Below are 18,199 nucleotides of genomic sequence, written 5' to 3' on the forward strand. Positions count from 1 at the left end.
AGGCTGTTCTCTAACTCCTGACCCCAAGTGATCTGCCTGCCTCGGCCTCCCAAAGTACTAGGATTGCAGGTGTGAGCCACTGCATCTGGCCCAATATATATATGTATTTATATATTTTTAAAGTAAAGGGCAAGTTATTGCACCTGGCTTCTATTAACTATGAAGGGGCATAGTGCTATTTAGGCTTCTTTGGATTAGGGAGGCAACATTTACTTCATTGAGTGTGCTACTCTTACCCATTTACTGAGCAACCTGAAAAGTTGCTGGTTTTGGATGGGACCCAGAACAAAACAAAGATCTGCAACAAGTCTAGGCTGCCATGCAAATTGCTCTTCAACTGTGATACATAACAGAGCATATATGTTGGTGCTTAAAGCAAGTTACCATTCATCAGGAACAGGGTCTTTTCTGACAAAACCGTTTAAGACTGCATGTGAACAGCCACACTATATCACCAATTAGAAATAGCAGAAATGAGGATTTGAGCAGGTCCTGAAGGCATAAGTTGCAAGAGCAAGTGTCACAAATGCCTATGGTCCAGATTCCTGCAGTAGTGCCTGCTCCCCTCTCAGCCTGCATGAGGATTCCATGGAGTGTTCTCCATTTCCATTTAATTGAAGAACCAATATATAAACTTGGTTTACAGATGGTTTTGTATGAAATGTTATCAATACCCCAAAGTAGACAGCTGTAGCACTATAGTCCAACTCTGGATTGGCGCTGAAAGATAGTAACAAAAGACAATCATCCCAGAGGTGGAACTTTTAGCAGTTCACCTCGGTATTCATTTTGTTTGGAAGGAAGGATGGCCAGAGGTATGGCTCTACATTTATTTGTAGGCGGCTAATATTTCCATTGGATGACCAGGGATTCGGAAGGAATATAACTGGAAAATTGGTAACAAGAAGATCTGAGAAAGAGATACATGGATTGATGTTTCTGAATTGGCACAGTATGTGAGGATATTTGTATTCCAAATGGATGCTCATCAAAGAGCTGCTGCAGTAGAGAAGATATGAGTAATCATTGAAGGCAAAATGTTTTGCTGTCGATGGCATAGACACTTCAGGAATGAATTTGCCTTCCTTGCCTGCAATGCATCCATTGACTTATAAAATGATTTACTATAATAATATTCTACATAGTATTTCTTCTGACTAACAAACTCAATTTCTAGCAGATGTAATATGGTGATGGACTTATACTCATTCACTGGTCTTACCACACGCTCCACCACTCTGAAACAATTGACCTAACAGAATAGGTGATATGGCCTTGAGAAGGCTCAGTTACAGTGCCAGTTGAGAGCAACATCTTGGAGAGTCAGAATAGTAACTTCTAGTATATGGTGTATACTGTAAATCTGTAAGCAATGTATGCTGCTACTTTCAATGAAAATAGCAGGAGAATCAAGGAGTATATATAGCAGTGCACTTCTTACTATTACTCCTAGTGATTCACTTGTGGAATTCCCAACCCAGCAACTTTGGGCTTTGCTGGTCTAGAAATCTCAGTTTTAAGGAAGAAATGCTTTTATTAGGAGATACATCATTTATTCCATTTAACTGGAAGTTGAGACTGATGACTTTGGGTTCCTCAAGCCAGTCAATTTTAGGTATCCTTCAGGAGAAGGTTGGGAGTGTGAAAGTAACAAGAGACTCATGGAGTCTTCATGTCTTAATGTGTTCCAGCATCCTCACAGGTTCTCATGTGTTTTTGATCCTTTGTTTTATGTGCCTCTTCCCTTTTTGACTATGTCCCCTAATGACTGCCGGCTGTAAAGGAAACACTTCTTCCACAATTGCATAACATGAATCCCTTATAGTAAATCTCTTATTATATATGTATACATGCTAGGAGTTCTGCTTCTCTGGTTGAGTCCTAACTAACATAAGTGCTTACAGTTCTGACTTGTTCTAACTTTTCTTTACTGACTCTTCCCTCCTAGCCTGGGTCTCATTTGTTCATGTTCTATCTAGAGTTTGAGCATTCAGCCTCTTCCCTTCTTACCTTCCATTTCACACATTCTTTACAGACATGCTCATGAATTTCCATTGGATTAACTCTCACTTATATGCTGTTTATGTTTAAATTGTACCGCCAGCCTAAATTTCTCTCATGAGCTCCAGTGACGCTTCTGCCTGCCTTCAGAGTATCTCTAATTGAGGATATTCCACAGCTCTCATAGACTCAAGATTTCAAAAAATGACTTCATATTCCTGATCTTGGTAAGTAGCACCACTATATACCCATAATCTAAGTCATATACAAGTGTCTATTGCAGGGCTTATCATAAACCTTTGCAATATTTATGTACCTCTCCACTAAAAGTGTTGAAGGAAGACAACAGTGAGTTAATCTCCTTATCCTGAGCACTCAACATAATGAACAGTATATAGTAGGCACTCAACATATGTTTCATGAATAAATTAGTGAACAAATAATCTAATGAATGAATTTTTTTAAAAAAGATAAAGATTGCAGAGAAATAAATGGCATCATAGAAGAGGAATAGGATATAGATAATCTAAAAAGGCTATAAATTGAAGACCTAGGTCTTTGGTATAATACTCCAAAATTCATAAACATTGTTTTCCTAAAATATTATTTAACCAGAAGGTTTCAGTGAAAGAAGTAAGCATTATTTAAAATTGCTAGAGTCTCTCTGCTTTTTAGTATTCATTGAATTTTATACATAAAGTGCTTCAGGTATTTAATTCAAAAACTGATGACAGTATGTGAAGCTTTGAGATTTATGATGGTGGAAGTAAACTTTCACAGACCAAAAAATGTTTTCATTTTTCTAAGAGAAATTTTATAATTAAATGCAGTTTATGCTAAATAACCATAATACTAGTGGAAGAACATATTTGTTTTTAGATTAAGGATAGCTGTAGAATCTTTATTAACAAGTGAAGGTATAATTTGTATTTGTGTTATCAGTAAAACAACCAGTTGTCAATTTATCTACTAGAAAAATAATTAAATGCTTAAATGCAAACAGAATAAAAATATAAGATTCTGTCCTTAATTTGCATTAATATAATTATACACCATGGCTCACTTATCAAATTACTTCTTTCTACAGAAACTATTTCCTTACTGTCACACACTGATAACAACACATAATCACTATACCTTGTAGAATTTTCTAGACCTGAAACATGAGGAAAAGTATGTAAGAAAAATACTTTACCTTGGGTGCTATTGATATACTGCACAAGATTTTTAGAGTTATTCACCACATCTTACATTTAATTTGAACAACTAATATTTACATATTTTTTGTATCTTAAAATTATTGACAAAAGTAAATCAAACACAAGAAGAATAAATCCAGAGAGCACAAGTCTCAGAGTGAGATGGGGCAAAGATATCTCCAATTTATATCCTGCAGTTGTTTTACTCTGTGCTTAGATAAAAATGTTTTACGAGTCTTCACTGCCTAATGGATAAAGCCCCAAATCTATTTTTTTTTTTTGACATGGAGTCTTGCTCTGTTGTCCAGGCTAGACCATAGTAGCACAACCTCGGCTCACTGCAACCTCTGCCTCCCGAATTCAAGCAATTCTCCTGCTTCATCCTCCCGAGTAGCTAGAACTACAGCCATGTGCCACCACACCTGGCCAATTTTTATATTTTTAGTAGAGACAGGGATTCACTATGTTAGTCAGGCTGGTCTTGAACTCCTGACCTCATGGAATCTGCCTGCCTCAACCTCCCTAAGTGCTGGGATTACAGGCGTGAGCCACTGTGCATGGCTTCAGTTTCATTTCTTACAACTACTTCCTATGGAATCCACGCTCCCATCACACTGAACTCACCTCAATTTCTTCCGCACACTATGCACTTATATTATGAACTTTCATTTTTCTGCCTTGTTCAGACTATTTAATCTGTATGAAATGCAATTCTCGTTCTTTTTTGGCCTCATCACTCTACACAGTCCAGTACAATGCCACAGTCTTCATTAAACTCTTCACAGGCCCCATAGTCTTACTTCTTTCTGTATTATCAATTTTTGTATTTGTCTTTTTTTTTCTGTGACAAAGTCTTGCTCTGTCATCCAGGCTGGAGTGCAGTAGCATGATCTCGGCTCACTGCAACCTCTCTCTCACAGGTTTAAGTGATGCTCCTGCCTCAGAATCCCAAGTAGCTGAGACTACAGGTGCACATCACCATGCTTGTCTAGTTTTTATATTTTCAGTAGAGATGGGGTTTCACTATGTTGGCGAGACTGGTCTTGACTTCAGGTAATCCACCCACCTTGGCCTCCCTATGTGCTGGAATTATAGGTATGAGCCACCGCACCTGGCCTCTGTATTATCAATATTTTTACTTTTTTTTATTATTCAAATCAAATCACCTTGATTAAGCCTGGTGTCAAAAGAGAGAGAAAATAGAATTTTTACCAGTAAAAACATTACATATTTGCAAGCAAAAGAAAATCTACCACAGTCTGTCCTTCTGATTACAATCATTCAGATATTTTTTCCTCCCTCAAAATACACTTGCCAAAGTGGAGATAAGTTAAAAGCCCTATATTGTTATTACTATTTCCTGCTCAGAGCCGATAATATATGAATAATGCCATAGTCTTTATGTTTGTTCTCGATGTATCTCCTCTTGATGTGGAGATCCATGAAGAACAAAGACAAGTTATTTGCCCCACAACACCCAAAATACAATGGTGGAACAGGAACTGGGTAACTACAATAAATGATACTATTCGGAAAGTGAAGAATGGTCCTGAAATTTCACTGCCTTCAAGTTGCTGCCAACTTAAAGTGGGGAATATTCTTTTCCTAGGCCCTGATTTTGCCATTTTGAGATTAGTTCTAGTCCAATCTTCGCTGTGGTTCTTGCCCCAAGCTCTAGGAGGTCTTGTCTTAGAGAGCCATCTAAGGAAGACATTAAATGAGTATGTTTCTCTACCTGCTTCCTAGCTGCAAAAGATGGAGGAGCCTGTGTCTCTTCACCTCTCAAACCATTACATTTTCTTTAATCCAACGCTGATCATTCTTTTCACAGTGCTTACTCTACTTCTATTTGATTTCAGTCAACTTCATGCACCAGTGCCACAGCCACAATTCTTTTTGAGACATACCTCTGTCTTTCTCTAGACTTAATGTCAGTCACCCCAATCCTATCACATTTTGGTAGGAGAGCTACATCCTTACCTATTTATCCAGACTTTAAAATTGTTCAGCTGAAAGCATTTACTGAAGGCATCTTATTTTACTAAGATGTTTTAACAAAGGTATGATAGCCACATTCTTGATTGGGCCATTATCTTCCTATGAATTGACTCGTGTAGCCCAAATACTTTCCCATCTTTATTTTAGATAGCTAGAGATGAGAATTAATCAGATCTTTTAACTCTGCATGTCCCTAAATTTATGAATGTTTTATTCCATCATTGCAGTTTACAAACGGACCAATTATTTTGAGTCCATCTCTTTATTGTACTAACTTGTCAACTGTAGCCAATAGTAACTGATACGTGCTGCTAACATACTCTTTGCCAGTGCTGTTTCACTGAAAGCTACCAGCTCACTGGAAACATTAACTGTCTTCCAATTAATTGAAATAAGTGTTTTACAATGTTCCAATACTGCATTATATATAGATAGCCATCCTTCTAGTCTCTGGTAATAGTTATTTTGTCACCTATTGCCAGGACCTAAATCCTATACCATATATTTAGGATTTTTTTTTTTTTTTTGAGACAGAGTCTCACTCTATTACTCACGTGCGATCTCTGCTCACTGCAACCTTCGCCTCCCGGGTTCAAGCGATTCTCATGCTTCAGCTTCCCAAGTAGCTGGGATTATAGGCATGCACCACTGTGTCCAGCTAATTTTTACATTTTTAGTACAGATGGGGTATGCCATGTGGCCAGGCTGGCTTGGCCTCCTAAAGTGCTGGGATTACAGGTGTACAGGTGTAAGCACATGTGCCTGGCTCATATTTTAGGATTATTATTATTATTTTGAGACAGAGTCTTCTTCTGTTGCCCAGGCTGGAGAACAGTGGTGCAATCTTGGGTCACTGCAACCCCACCTCCTGAGGTCAAGCGATTCTTCTGCCTCAGCCTCCTCAGCAGCTGGGAGTACAGGCCCATGCCACTACACCCAGGTAAGTTTTGAATTTTTAGTCATTACAAAAAAAAAGTAAGTCACTGGATTTTACTGTCTTAATAATGGCATTTCTACATGCCTATTTTATTATCATTATTACTCAAAATAAAATATTGGAAGAAGAGATCTCTCTTCTCCCAATTTATTTGCTGAAAGCCTATCTACACTCGCTAAGGTTTCTTTGTTCATGTCTAAGTATTTGCCATGTTTTTGTGCTGATCTTTTAACACTGTAATGCTCCTTACTATAGCCTATAAGGTGCATGTCCGAGAATTGGACATGGACCTTCAGACTCTACTTTTTGCTCTCATTTCTCTCTTGGTCTCCTTAGTTATGGATCAGCCACACTGATACTTTTTTGAGCACTCTTTTCTTCTTCCTTTTTAAATTTTAAAATCATTTATCTTGCCAAGTGAAGTGTTCTTCCCAGATCTTTACCAGGTTACCTCCTTCTTTTCATTTAAGATTCATCTCAGATATCTTCAGAAGGACCTTCCCTGTCCTCTCTACCAAAAGTAACCTTCTCTCCTCCACCTCTTTCATGTCATTTTCTGCCTCATTATTCTGTTTTATTGGCTTGTCACTAACTAAAAATTACCTCATTTGCTTATTGTTTGTCTTCCTCAATTAGTATGTAAGCTCCATTAGGGCAGAATAACTTTGTCCTTCACTGCTGTAACTCTAGTGGCTAGAACAGTACCTAGTGGGGAGTAAGTACTTAAGGAAGATTTGCTGAATGAATGAAAAAAGACACCAGTCTTGATAAGCTTCCTGACATATCACCTCAACAGCCACCATCTATTTGTTTTTTTCTACCTACTGGTCACACCTCCTCTTCTAAGGATTACAAGTTGAAATTCCTTGGCTCCATGTCCTCTAAATTCTCACTCAACCTTCTCTCCCTAAGTAATTGCATTCAGTCATGTAGCTTCATTTCTTATGAATAAACTGAGTCCCAAATTGATACTTCGCGTGTGGATCTCTTCAGCCCCATAGAAATCCACTTGAATTTTTACATAGGCCCTTACACATCATTTTCTATGGCTTCTTATTTCAGTAACTGGCATCAACAACCACAGAGCTTCTCAAAACTGAACCTCTGAAATTATTAACTCCCTTCTCCTCACTCCCTGATGACCAACCACCAGGTCCTGCTGGTGCCACCTTCTAAATATCTGTGGAATCTTTTTTGCTCATCATTACATTCTCTACACTAGTTCAAGCTACTATTATCTCTCACACAGACTATGGACTATTGCAATGGCCCCTTGATAGGTCCCTCTCCTTTCATGCTTATGCCTTCTAATCCATTCTTCATAGACAAAGCGATCATTTCAAACCACAACTTTCCCAAGTTCTCAACATAAAACCCATGATGTGTAAGCGGTTATTGGTCCAGCAGATCTGATCCCCACCTTGCTCTCCCTCTTACAGCCACACCAGACCTCATACAGCTCCTTGGAAGTTTTCACTAGCTTCAGACCTTCACGTGTACTACCTCCGCCCTGTACACCTGCATCCTCCATTTTCACCTGTTTAATGTTTACTCCTCCTTCAGATCTACTGTAAGTTCCGGTGGAGTCTTCTCCTGTAATTTCTAGTCCCAATTATTAATACTTGCTTGATTATTTGATTAAGGCTTTTAGCTAGGTATGAGATTGGAGAGGGTTCAGAGTGTACGTTTTATCCCAAGGGCCCCCCATAAAGCCTGTCCTATGGAAGACCTTCGGGTTAAAAAAAAAAACAAAACAAAGAAAACAAACAAAAAGACAAATGAAAATTGGATTGGGGTGGTGGGAAAGATTATCTGTAGGTATAGGATCACTGAAAACACATTTTAAGGATACAATTTGGGACCAGGGAGAGGGGATAGTGGCGTGTTGCAAAGGTCTTTGTGGCTACGAACTTGCACCTGAGGGCAAGGATCTTAGGGTTTAGAAATTACACTGCCAGGACTATTATCATCTTTAAGTCATTTACTAGTTTTTAATTTCTGCTGGTCTGCGACAGCCTAAGACAGGAAGCAGCTGCAGTCTATCAAACCGCAGCCGCTGACCTTAGAGGGAAGAGACCCGACCTGCCCTCCAGGCGACCGGCGCTCGGCTCCCAGAGGCGCCGCGCAGCTCCCTCAGCGGCAGTCACAGCCGGCCGGCGCGCGCCCAGCACGCGCGCCCCCAGGGTCTCGGCGCGCGGACCGGGCGCTCAGGCGCCGCGGTAGAAAACCCCACACGCTGAGCGCGCGGCCCGTGAGCCCTGGCGTCGGCCGCATTTTTCAATACATGGCCCCCTTGGAAAGTGCCTGTCTCGTCAATGGAAGGGTCCTCGTTTTAACAAAAACGTTCCCCTCAGAAATATGCATAGCACGGCACGGAAGGCTTTTTTCTCCAGGAAGTGGAATGATGATAGTCCGACCAGGTCAGGACGGACATATGAGTAGTTGGATCTAAGCAGGCACTATTAAGGACAGTCGCATCCGGGCCCTCCTGTCGCAGGCTGCCCTCCCAGCCAAGGGTCCTTCAGGTAGGAGGTCCTAGGTGACTTTGGAAGTCCGCACAGTGTCAGTGCAGATACTACTTAGTCCGGGGCCTGGTGGCTGGGCTCATTTTCTTCTTTCCAATCTGAGGTCTCTGCCACAAACATGCTCCGCCACATCTTAGGTCAGGCCAAGAAGCATCCGAGCGTAAGTTCTTGACCTCTCTTCTAATGTCTTATCCTTCTCGTGTGGGGGTGCGCCTCCTTCTGTCCCCTGGGAGCGTCCTCATTTACAGTAACTTACCGTCCGTCAGACCAGATCCTGCCTCTCCTAGTGTCATCTTAGTTGCCCCAGGCCTCTGAGCTGTGACCTCTGCCATACATGGTGGGGTTTTGTCTGGTAGGCAGAAGGTGAGGGACACTGCCAGGAAAAAAAAAGCTAGTGAATATTGGAACAGTCTGGTAGCCGCGCTCTTTGACGGGTTGTGCGGTCCAGGAGAGATAGATGTTCGCTGTGTGGGTCAGAGACTAGCATAGGTCAGGTTCCCTATGTGTTATACCATTTCTTAAGGGTCTTGTATTTACCCTATTGCACCACCAGGCCCTTTGGTAAATAAGAGGGGTCCGTAATCTTGGGATCCTCACTTTGTCTGTACGTCGTTGCATCTGGGGAAGTGTCGTAGTGCGGAATTTAATTGCAGTTAAGTTTTTTCGCATCTCATTTTCCCCCCAGCACACCAACGTATAGTAGAGCTGAAAGTCTATGTAATCTTTAATCGGTCTTAAATCCAGTTCCCTAAATACGCAGCAAGCATTGGCAGCAATACGTTTTCAGAGATAATGCTTAAAGCCAGTATTTGTAATAGCTATGTTTGCTTATTCAGACTCTATTTTTCATACATCTTTATGGAGGCACCCTTAAGTATTTGCAAAGAATTTGTTTTTCAAGCCTCATGATAAAGGAAGCCAGAAAATTTAATGGGAATGGCGTGTAAATATTAGAGAGGTGAAGACTTGATACGTTTTCTTAGAAATTTAAAAATGTGCCTAAAATTTACTCCACATTAAAAAAATAAGACAATTAAACCATAATCCTCTTAATATGCTTTCCAAGTTCCATTACTTTTTTTTAGAACACGCTTATGGGAAATCTTACCTCAATGTGAGATCTACCTTTATTTAAATTTTAATACAAAATAGCACAATAGCAGTTTGAGACTTGGAAATCAATTTGTGGAAACTACTGTAATCTCGCTTTGGCCAGTGTCTTAATGTTAATAACCATTTGAAGATGGTTATTAACTCTATTTTGTGTTTGGTTCTAGTTGATCCCCCTGTTTGTATTTATTGGAGCTGGAGGTGGTGGAGCAGCCCTGTATCTCTTGCGTTTGGCATTGTTCAATCCAGATGTTTGGTAAGTACTTAAGAATGTTTAAAACTGGCCGGGGCAGTGGCTCATGCCTGTAATACCAGCACTTTGGGAGGCCGAGGTGGGTGGAACATGAGGTCAGGAGTTCGAGACCAGCCTGGTCAATATGGTGAAACCCACCTCTAAAAAAAAAAAAAATAAAAGTAAAAAATAAAAAGATGTTTAAAACTTTGATTACTTATCAAGACAGTGTAGGAGCCACAGTCATTGCAGGAAGATAACATCAGATAGTAGAAAGAAACATTTATAGTCATATAATAAGTTCACATCTCAACTCTGCTGTTTTCATTTACTTTTTTCTTCATGAAATTATCTAATTTCTCTGAGTCTCATTTTTTTCTTTGGTAAAGTAGAACTTCTAATACCAAATCTTGTAATGTTTTGAGGATTGACATAATAATAGTTTTTATAAAATCTTGGTTCTCGGCACATGTAAATGCTTTTTGCCTGCACTTCCACATTTGTAGTTAAAAACAATAGACAATTAAAAGATTGATTCATTATTATTCTATGTACTTTTCTACTTATCACTTTATTACTGAAATGGAAAGCTTTTGTGAAAGCCAGGTAAAAAGTATCTTGTGATAGGGAGAGGGATAAGAAGAAATGCTCCAAGAGGTTCTGTGTGCTACCTTTTTTCTAATTGATTATATGAAATTGTTTATTATAGATCCTATTCTTTTTTTTCTTTTTGAGACGGAGTTTCGTGCTTCTTACCCAGGCTGGAGTGCAATGGCGCGATCTCGGCTCACTGCAACCTCCGCCTCCTGGGTTCAGGCAGTTCTCCTGCCTCAGCCTCCTGAGTAGCTGGGATTACAGGCATGCGCCATCATGCCCAGCTAATTTTTTTTTTTTTGTATTTTTAGTAGAGACGTGGTTTCACCATGTTGACCAGGATGGTCTCAATCTCTTGACCTCGTGATCCACCCGCCTTGGCCTCCCAAAGTGCTGGGATTACAGGCATGAGCCACCGCGCCCGGCCCCTTATAGATCCTTTTCTTGTTTCAACTTTGTAATGAAATGACACCATACTCGTCTAACAGAAAATAACATCGATCTATTAAAAAATGTATTCTTAACTGCAAAACACTATTTTAAATAGTGATTTATTACTATAATAATCATAATGTTTTGTTTATTTTAGTTGGGACAAAAAGAATAACCCAGAGCCCTGGAACAAACTGGGTCCCAATGATCAATACAAGGTAAACTACAAAATCGATTTAAAATTGTTGAAAATTGTGTTGTAATAAGTTTTGTCATGGGTTTTCTTGAAACTGGATATATGAGTAAAATTCTATAATATTGAACTTTGAAGAGCTGTTAGGTAGTCTGTGAAGTGAAAATGCTATATTGCTGTAATAAATACCTTTTCCTAGGTATTGTATTGCTAGTATAAGAAAAGAAGGAAAACTAGTATAGATATTATTTACCTTTTTCTTAGTTCTTAGATAGTCTAACACAGTGTTCTCAAACTTCATTGTACATAGAGCTTGAAACACAGATTCTTCACACTTATCCCCAGAGATTCTGATTCAGCTGGTCCCTTGTGGAAAATGAGAATTTAGAGTGATCTGTGGAACTACCCTTCCAGAGAATGATTTCATGGACTGAGACCATTTATTGATTTTCCCAAACATAACCTTCCTTATGTGTAAAAGCTTTTGCATACAAAGACCCTGCATGGTGTCAAAACCAAAGCCAAGTCAGGGTGGAAGCTCATGCCTGTAATCCCAGCACTTTGGGAGGCTGAGGCAGGAGGATCACTTGAGATCAGGAGTTCGAAATCAACCTGGCCAATATGGTGAAACCCCATCACTACTGAAAATACAAAAATTAGCTGGGCATGATAGTAGGGACCTGTAATCTCAGCTACTAGGGAGGCTGAGACAGGAGAATCACTTGAACCTGGGAGGTGGAGGTTGCAGTGAGCCAAGATCATGCCACGGTACTCCAGCTCGGGCAACAGAGCAAGACTCTAAAAAAAAAACCCCAAAAAACCAAGGGCAACTTCATTAAGATACTGTACCATTCACATACCACACAGTTTACGTGCTTAAAGTTTATAACTCACTAACTCATGCACTTTCCACAATATCAACCTGCTTCATCAAAAAAAGTGTATGTGGTTATTTGATTTATCACTCTCAAGAACAGGGTCCCCAGTCAGTATGTCCAGCACTCCTTGGCATATATACATCTGTGATGGACTATCATTACTCATAGCAGCTTGGTTTTTTTGGAGACAGAGTCTTAATCTGTTGCTCAGGCTGGAGCACATTGATGTGATCTTGGCTCACTGCAACCTCCGCTTTCCATACTGAAGCAATTCTCGTGCCTTACTCACCCAAGTAGCTGGGACTACAGACATGCTGATTTTTTGTATTTTTAGTAGAGATGGCGTTTTGCCATGTTGACCAGGCTGAACTCCTGGCCTCAAGTTGATCTGCCTGCCTCAGCCTCCCAGTGCTGGCATTACTAGTGTGAGCCACTGTTCCCACAGCCTGATAGGAACTTTTAAGATCACCACTTGCTGATGCAGGTTTTCCACTTGACCTGATTATAATTTGGCTTCTAAATCCCTAAATCAATCTCCTTACAAGAAGAAAATAAAAATGTGCTGGCTAAGCTGAAACAGCTGTCTCATCTGTGTGTTACATTTTGCCTCAAAAAAGATAAACGGATATCCTCATTTATTCTTGTCTTAAGAATTTATTTAAATTCAGTCCATTCGAGAGAAAATAATTCCACACACAAGAAACTTTTAAAAAGTAAACAAAAAAACTAACATGCTTTGGTCCTTCCACCAAAGAATGTATTGGAGTCTGTGGGTATGTGTAGTTCAAAAAGTAAAAAAGATGACTCTGATAACGCAGCCAGTTTGCTAATGTTCTGAAATATCACAACACATGCCACTATGAGGTCTTGGGAACTGAAACTGAAAATGTTACTGCAACAAAAACCTAATGTGTGTGGTTTAACCTGGGCTGTTAATAGCTATGACACTGATATCGGAGTCCAGAAAGATGTAGAGTGTCATTTATATAATGACAGAAATGAAGAGGAAGCAAATCCAGAAACTTGAGAACCTGGAGTGAATGAAACCTACCTACTACTTTTCCTAAAACCATTCAGTGAGGTAGACTAGATTATCTCCATCATTCACAATGTCTCACCTCGGAGAATTTGTTTTTCTGGCCCACTGACATCAGATTTGATTTGTGACTTGTTCTGGGAAATTATGAGTTGGAGGAAATGATACTTACCACCCTTAAACCATTGTGTGGTTCCTCTGTTCCTTTACATCTCATGAGACCAAAATTGACAAAGGGCTACCCATTCACCTTAGAATTGGAATGGAAAAATATGAAGCAATCAACATACAAATGGCATATAATGTGAGTGAAAAGTAAACTTTTATTGTAAGCCACTAAGATTTGAGTGTGTTAATTTGGGCTGCCATAACGAGTTACCATCGACCAGGTGGTTTAAACAACCAATTTATTTCTCACAGTCTGGAGGCAGGGAAGTCTACATCAAGGTGGCAACCCTTCTGTTCCTGATGAGGGCCCAACCCAGTTACGTCCTTACAAGATGGAAAGACAGGAGTCAACCCTCCTGTAAAGGCCTTAATCATGAGTATTCCACCTTCATGAACTAATTACCCCTCAAAGGCCCAGCTACCAAATACCATCACATTGGCATTTAGGGTTACAACATGAATTTTGGGAGGACATAAACATTCAGTCCATAGCAGCGGGTTATTTGTTGCCATGCTATAATCTAGCAAAAGCTAATGAATAAAACATCAAGAGACAGGACCAAAGTAAGACTTGAGCTTTAAGGGCCCAGCAACACTTCGCAACTGAATAACAGTTGAAGTGCCTCAAAGCTAAGATCAGAATATGTTGTGCCTTCCCAACTATTGTTTCAGAGACTCAAGGTAGCCAGCATTAAACTGAGAAAAAGAATAGAGGCAGAGAAATTGAAAGCAGGCTTTAAAATTCTAGAGAGAATTTTGAATATAAAGCAAATAAATCAGAAGCCTGCTTAGTTTTAAGAAACTTGGCAAAAATACCATATATGTGCTTTCGACTCTGCTTGGGTGTAGGGCCTTGATCCTGCTTTTTATTTAGTGTTTGGCAAGTTGTAGAACTTGATCTTAATTACCTCTTTTATAAATTAAGAATGAGAAGAGTTATTGTGATAATTAAGATATACATGAAGCATCTAGCCCAGTACCTGGGCAGGAGCCCAAAAATGTTTATTTTCCTTTCCTTTATATGTATCTGCAGACCCTTCTGTAAATTATTTCTAATATTTTGTTAATATGTTAGAGGATAGCACAAGTAGTTTATTTTAAATCTCATTGTCTAGGTTAATTGCTTCTTAAGAGAACTCTGTCAGAACAAAGAACACTGCTTTATGGCTTATGTATAATTTTCTGTCCATAAAAGCCTGTATCTGTCTGTATCTCAAGGATAACTTGGTAATAAGCTTTACAACCTGAGAATTTTTTTAATGAATAAAATGAGTTTTTCAATTAGAAATAAATAAGTTAGGATATATTTGAAGAAATAAAAGCATTCGAAGAAATAATGAATATAGATTTGTGAACGTCTTGCTTAAAAACCCTGAAGTTGTGTATCATTCTGAAATTGTGGTTCTTCTGGAGATAAATAACATAGTCTTTGAGAAATTATAGCACAACCTCTTTAGCATTCTTTGGCACAAGAATGAGTAAACCCCAGATTTTTACCCTTATTTGGGCTTGTGTGCAAGAATTAATGTGTCCTTAGAAATTCTGGACCAGTTTCAAATACATCATTTTTGTTTTTAAAGTTACTGGGAATAAGAGACAGTTTTTTTCTTAAGCAATCACAGTAAGATTTATTTCTAAAATTAATTTTGAGTATAAAGAAATTTTGGGAAACTTTAAACAGCAAAAGTACCATATTATTTAAAGCCATTGCCAGAGGTGAAGTGTCAGTTTGATATTGAATACAGCGTGGGTTAGGAAATTACTGAGAGAGTGAAAATATCTGAAAAGTGACATAAGCCACAAAACAAAGCAGTATCTTATATTACTAGCCTCTTTTTTTGCAATATCTCTCCCTCTAAATTACAGCAGTTCATTCAGCAAGTAGGGAATTTAATTCTTGTTATTCCTCTATTTTGTTGGCAATTCTTCTATGTACTTAGTAGAGTTAAGATGAAAACTTACCAAATTGGAAATATGTATGAGAAGGAATTCTTACTCACTTTGAAATAGGAAAATTTTCCATATAGGTTCCAAGTAGTAGACTGTACGAACACTGCTCTTCTTAAGTAAATTGAATATTTTTACCTTGCTAAAACTATCTTTGAAAGCTGGAATTTTAGGTATAGTATTTTTCTGTGAATGACTTTTATGTTGTTAAATATTCTTTTAGAAATTTATATTTGTAATTGTTACTATAGAAAACCGAATACAAAGAATTCGAAAACCTTTGTACCATCTCTGTGTATTTGAGATTACCTAACGTATCTTTTTTTTCTGTTCCAAGTTCTACTCAGTGAATGTGGATTACAGCAAACTGAAGAAAGAACGTCCAGATTTCTAAATGGAATGTAAAGCTGCTTTAAAATGAAGGTCTTCCAGAAGCCATCCGCACAATTTTCTACTGAACCAGGAAATATTTCTTCTCTAAATGCATGAAATCATGTTAATGTAATCTATTGGTGATTACACTGATTAATAAATAACTGAAACTTGATATGTGTCACTTTTTTATGCTGAAAATCTGCGCTGAACTTAATTACTAGAGAACAGGAAATTATAAGAATTTCTTGAATTTCTGTAGTTTGAAAATATGACTTTAAGCTGTTTTAATAAAATGCTTCTGGCCGGACGCGGTGGCTTACGCCTGTAATCCCAGCACTTTGGGAGGCCGGGGCAGGTGGATCACGAGGTCAAGAGATCGAGACCATCCTGGTCAACATGGTGAAACCCTGTCTCTACTAAAAATACAAAAAAAAATTAGCTGGGCATGGTGGCGCATGCCTGTAATCCCAGCTACTTAGGAGGCTGAGGCAGGAGAATTGCCTGAACCCAGGAGGCGGAGGTTTCCGTGAGCCGAGATCGTGCCATTGCACTCCAGCCTGGGTAACAAGAGCGAAACTCTGTCTCAAAAAAAAAAGCTTCCATTTTGCGTATTGACCATTGGTAACTTCACTAGAGCATACATAACAACTGGAACTGGAAATTAAAAGTAAATTGGGAAGGACACTCAAGCCTCTGGCAAAATGGAAACCTTTGAATTTCTCTTACTGTTGTTAAAGTGTGTGCAGTTTTTAACAATGGTTTTTGCTTGACATTCTCTTTGTTGTGATTTTCAAGGTCATTAGTTGTTCGTTTCCTAGGATTGAAGATCTGAGTCTATCACTGTTAACCGTGGTGCTGTGGTCAAGAGATCTTGAGAATTTCTGCTGCTGAGTCTTAGTGCAGATTTCATTTTTTTTATTTTTATTTTTTAATTTTTGAGACAGTCTGTTACCCAGGCTGGAGTGCAGAAGTACAAACATGGATCACTGCAGCCTCAACCTCCTTGGCTCAAGTGATCCTCCTGCTTCAGTCCCATAAGTAGCTGAGACTGCAGATATGTGCCACCATGCCCAGCTAATTTCTCTCTTTTTTATTTTGGTAGAGGCAGGGTTTTGCCATGTGGCCCAGGCTGGTCTCGAACTCCTGAGCTTAAGCAATCTGCTCTCCTCAGCCTCCCAAAGTGCTGGGATTACAGGTGTGAGCCATTGCGCTGAATCCTGGTGTAGGTTTTCAAAGACCAGGAAGTATATTCATAATTTTAAGGTGGGGAATATAGCAAGTTTTCACATAGGTGTATGTAAGTCATCACATCATAGAAACCTGAGGAATTCAGTGACATTGATACTGGATTTTAATATATAAGTATACAGTTAAATGTTTACAATGTAGTCGGAACACATTTTAAATGTTGGGAATTGAACTAAGTATTTGAATTACGTGGATTATCTCAAAAATTTTGAAATGTTTATGCTTGGGTTGAACTATTTGGATTTATTCTGTTAGTCAAATGGTGGATATTTGAACCCATGTAGTCCTGAATTTAGCATGTGTAGAGTGTTTTCAGTTACCAGATTCCATACTTTTAGCTCCTATGTGTCATGCATAATTTCAGTATATTAAGAGCAGGGTTTCTCAACCTTGCCACTATTGACTTTCTAAAAGGCAGTTTTGTTTAGTGGACCATCCCATGCGTTTTAACGTGTAGCAGCTAACCTGGGCTCTGCCACTACAGACCAGAAGCACTCCCCTCTAATCCCATAGGCCATGAAAAAAATGTAGACATTACCAAATGTTCATTGGTGGGCAAAATTGCATCATTCCTACCTCTATTGAGAATTATTCTAGATGCTCAGGCACAGATTGCTGACCTTAAAGTTTAAAATTGTGTAAAGAAACAGTGTTATGTTTTTCACGTAATTGAAAAACATTTTATTAAGCAACTCCAAATAAATGCTACATTAAGAAATTAGGGCCAGGCATGGTGGCTCAAGCCTGTAATCCCAGCACTTTGGGAGGCCGAGGCAGGTGGATCACAAGGTCAAGAGATTAAGACCATCCTGGTCAATATGGTGAAACCCCGTCTCTACTAAAAATACAAAAAATTAGCTGGGCATGGTGGTGTGCACCTGTAATCCCAGCTACTCAGGAGGCTGAGGCAGGAGAATTGCCTGAACCCAGGAGGCAGAGGTTGCAGTGAGCCAAGATCGCACCATTGCACTCCAACCTGGGTAACAAGTGCGAAACTCCATCTCAAAAAAAAAAAAAAAGAAATTAGTAATAACATTTTCTAGTATTGAGGATCATTTTATGGATCCTTAAAGATTCTTAGAGTAGTATCTTCTGTTTTGTGTCTGTGCTTGGACTTTGCAATGTAAGGATAAATATTAAATTTAGCATGAACTATGGTATGTCTTAATGAAGAAACTATTACTGCTATTTAAGAAACTTCAATGGCAATCCAAAGAAATTGTCATTTAGAAATGCATCAGATATCAATGCTGCCAAGAAAGATAACATGCTCTTTTTTACTTTGAATGTTTAGAATTGTGCTTTTGCTATGCTTTTTGAGTCTTG

At 39.0% G+C, this 18,199-nt stretch overlaps 2 protein-coding genes across 3 annotated transcripts in view; one reads left to right on the forward strand and one right to left on the reverse strand.

The window, feature by feature from the left end:
- PHF14 (PHD finger protein 14) overlaps positions 1-8,370 on the reverse strand; it is a 247,910-nt gene extending 239,540 nt beyond the window's left edge. For both annotated transcript variants that reach the window (XM_078342675.1, XM_078342677.1), the window contains exon 1: positions 8,218-8,370. The gene's annotated coding sequence lies outside the window, so the exon portion shown is untranslated. The remainder of the gene's footprint in view (positions 1-8,217) is intronic.
- A 408-nt stretch (positions 8,371-8,778) lies between these two features.
- COXFA4 (cytochrome c oxidase associated subunit FA4) lies at positions 8,779-15,644 on the forward strand. Its single transcript, NM_001253776.1, has 4 exons — positions 8,779-8,820; positions 9,938-10,026; positions 11,186-11,246; positions 15,588-15,644. The coding sequence occupies exons 1-4, from the start codon at positions 8,779-8,781 to the stop codon at positions 15,642-15,644; spliced, it is 249 nt and encodes an 82-aa protein (NP_001240705.1).
- Positions 15,645-18,199: the final 2,555 nt, after the last annotated feature.

The sequence above is a fragment of the Callithrix jacchus genome, chromosome 11, assembly GCF_049354715.1.
Source record: "Callithrix jacchus isolate 240 chromosome 11, calJac240_pri, whole genome shotgun sequence".
Lineage (NCBI taxonomy): Eukaryota > Metazoa > Chordata > Mammalia > Primates > Cebidae > Callithrix > Callithrix jacchus.

Excerpts from the sequence above, each read along its gene's own strand:
- COXFA4 (NM_001253776.1), top strand. The coding sequence starts at position 8,779 with ATGCTCCGCCACATCTTAGGTCAGGCCAAGAAGCATCCGAGC. Across the intron at positions 8,821-9,937 it reads AGGCCAAGAAGCATCCGAGC|TTGATCCCCCTGTTTGTATT; the intron begins GTAAGTTCTTGA and ends GTTTGGTTCTAG. Across the intron at positions 10,027-11,185 it reads TTGTTCAATCCAGATGTTTG|TTGGGACAAAAAGAATAACC; the intron begins GTAAGTACTTAA and ends TGTTTATTTTAG.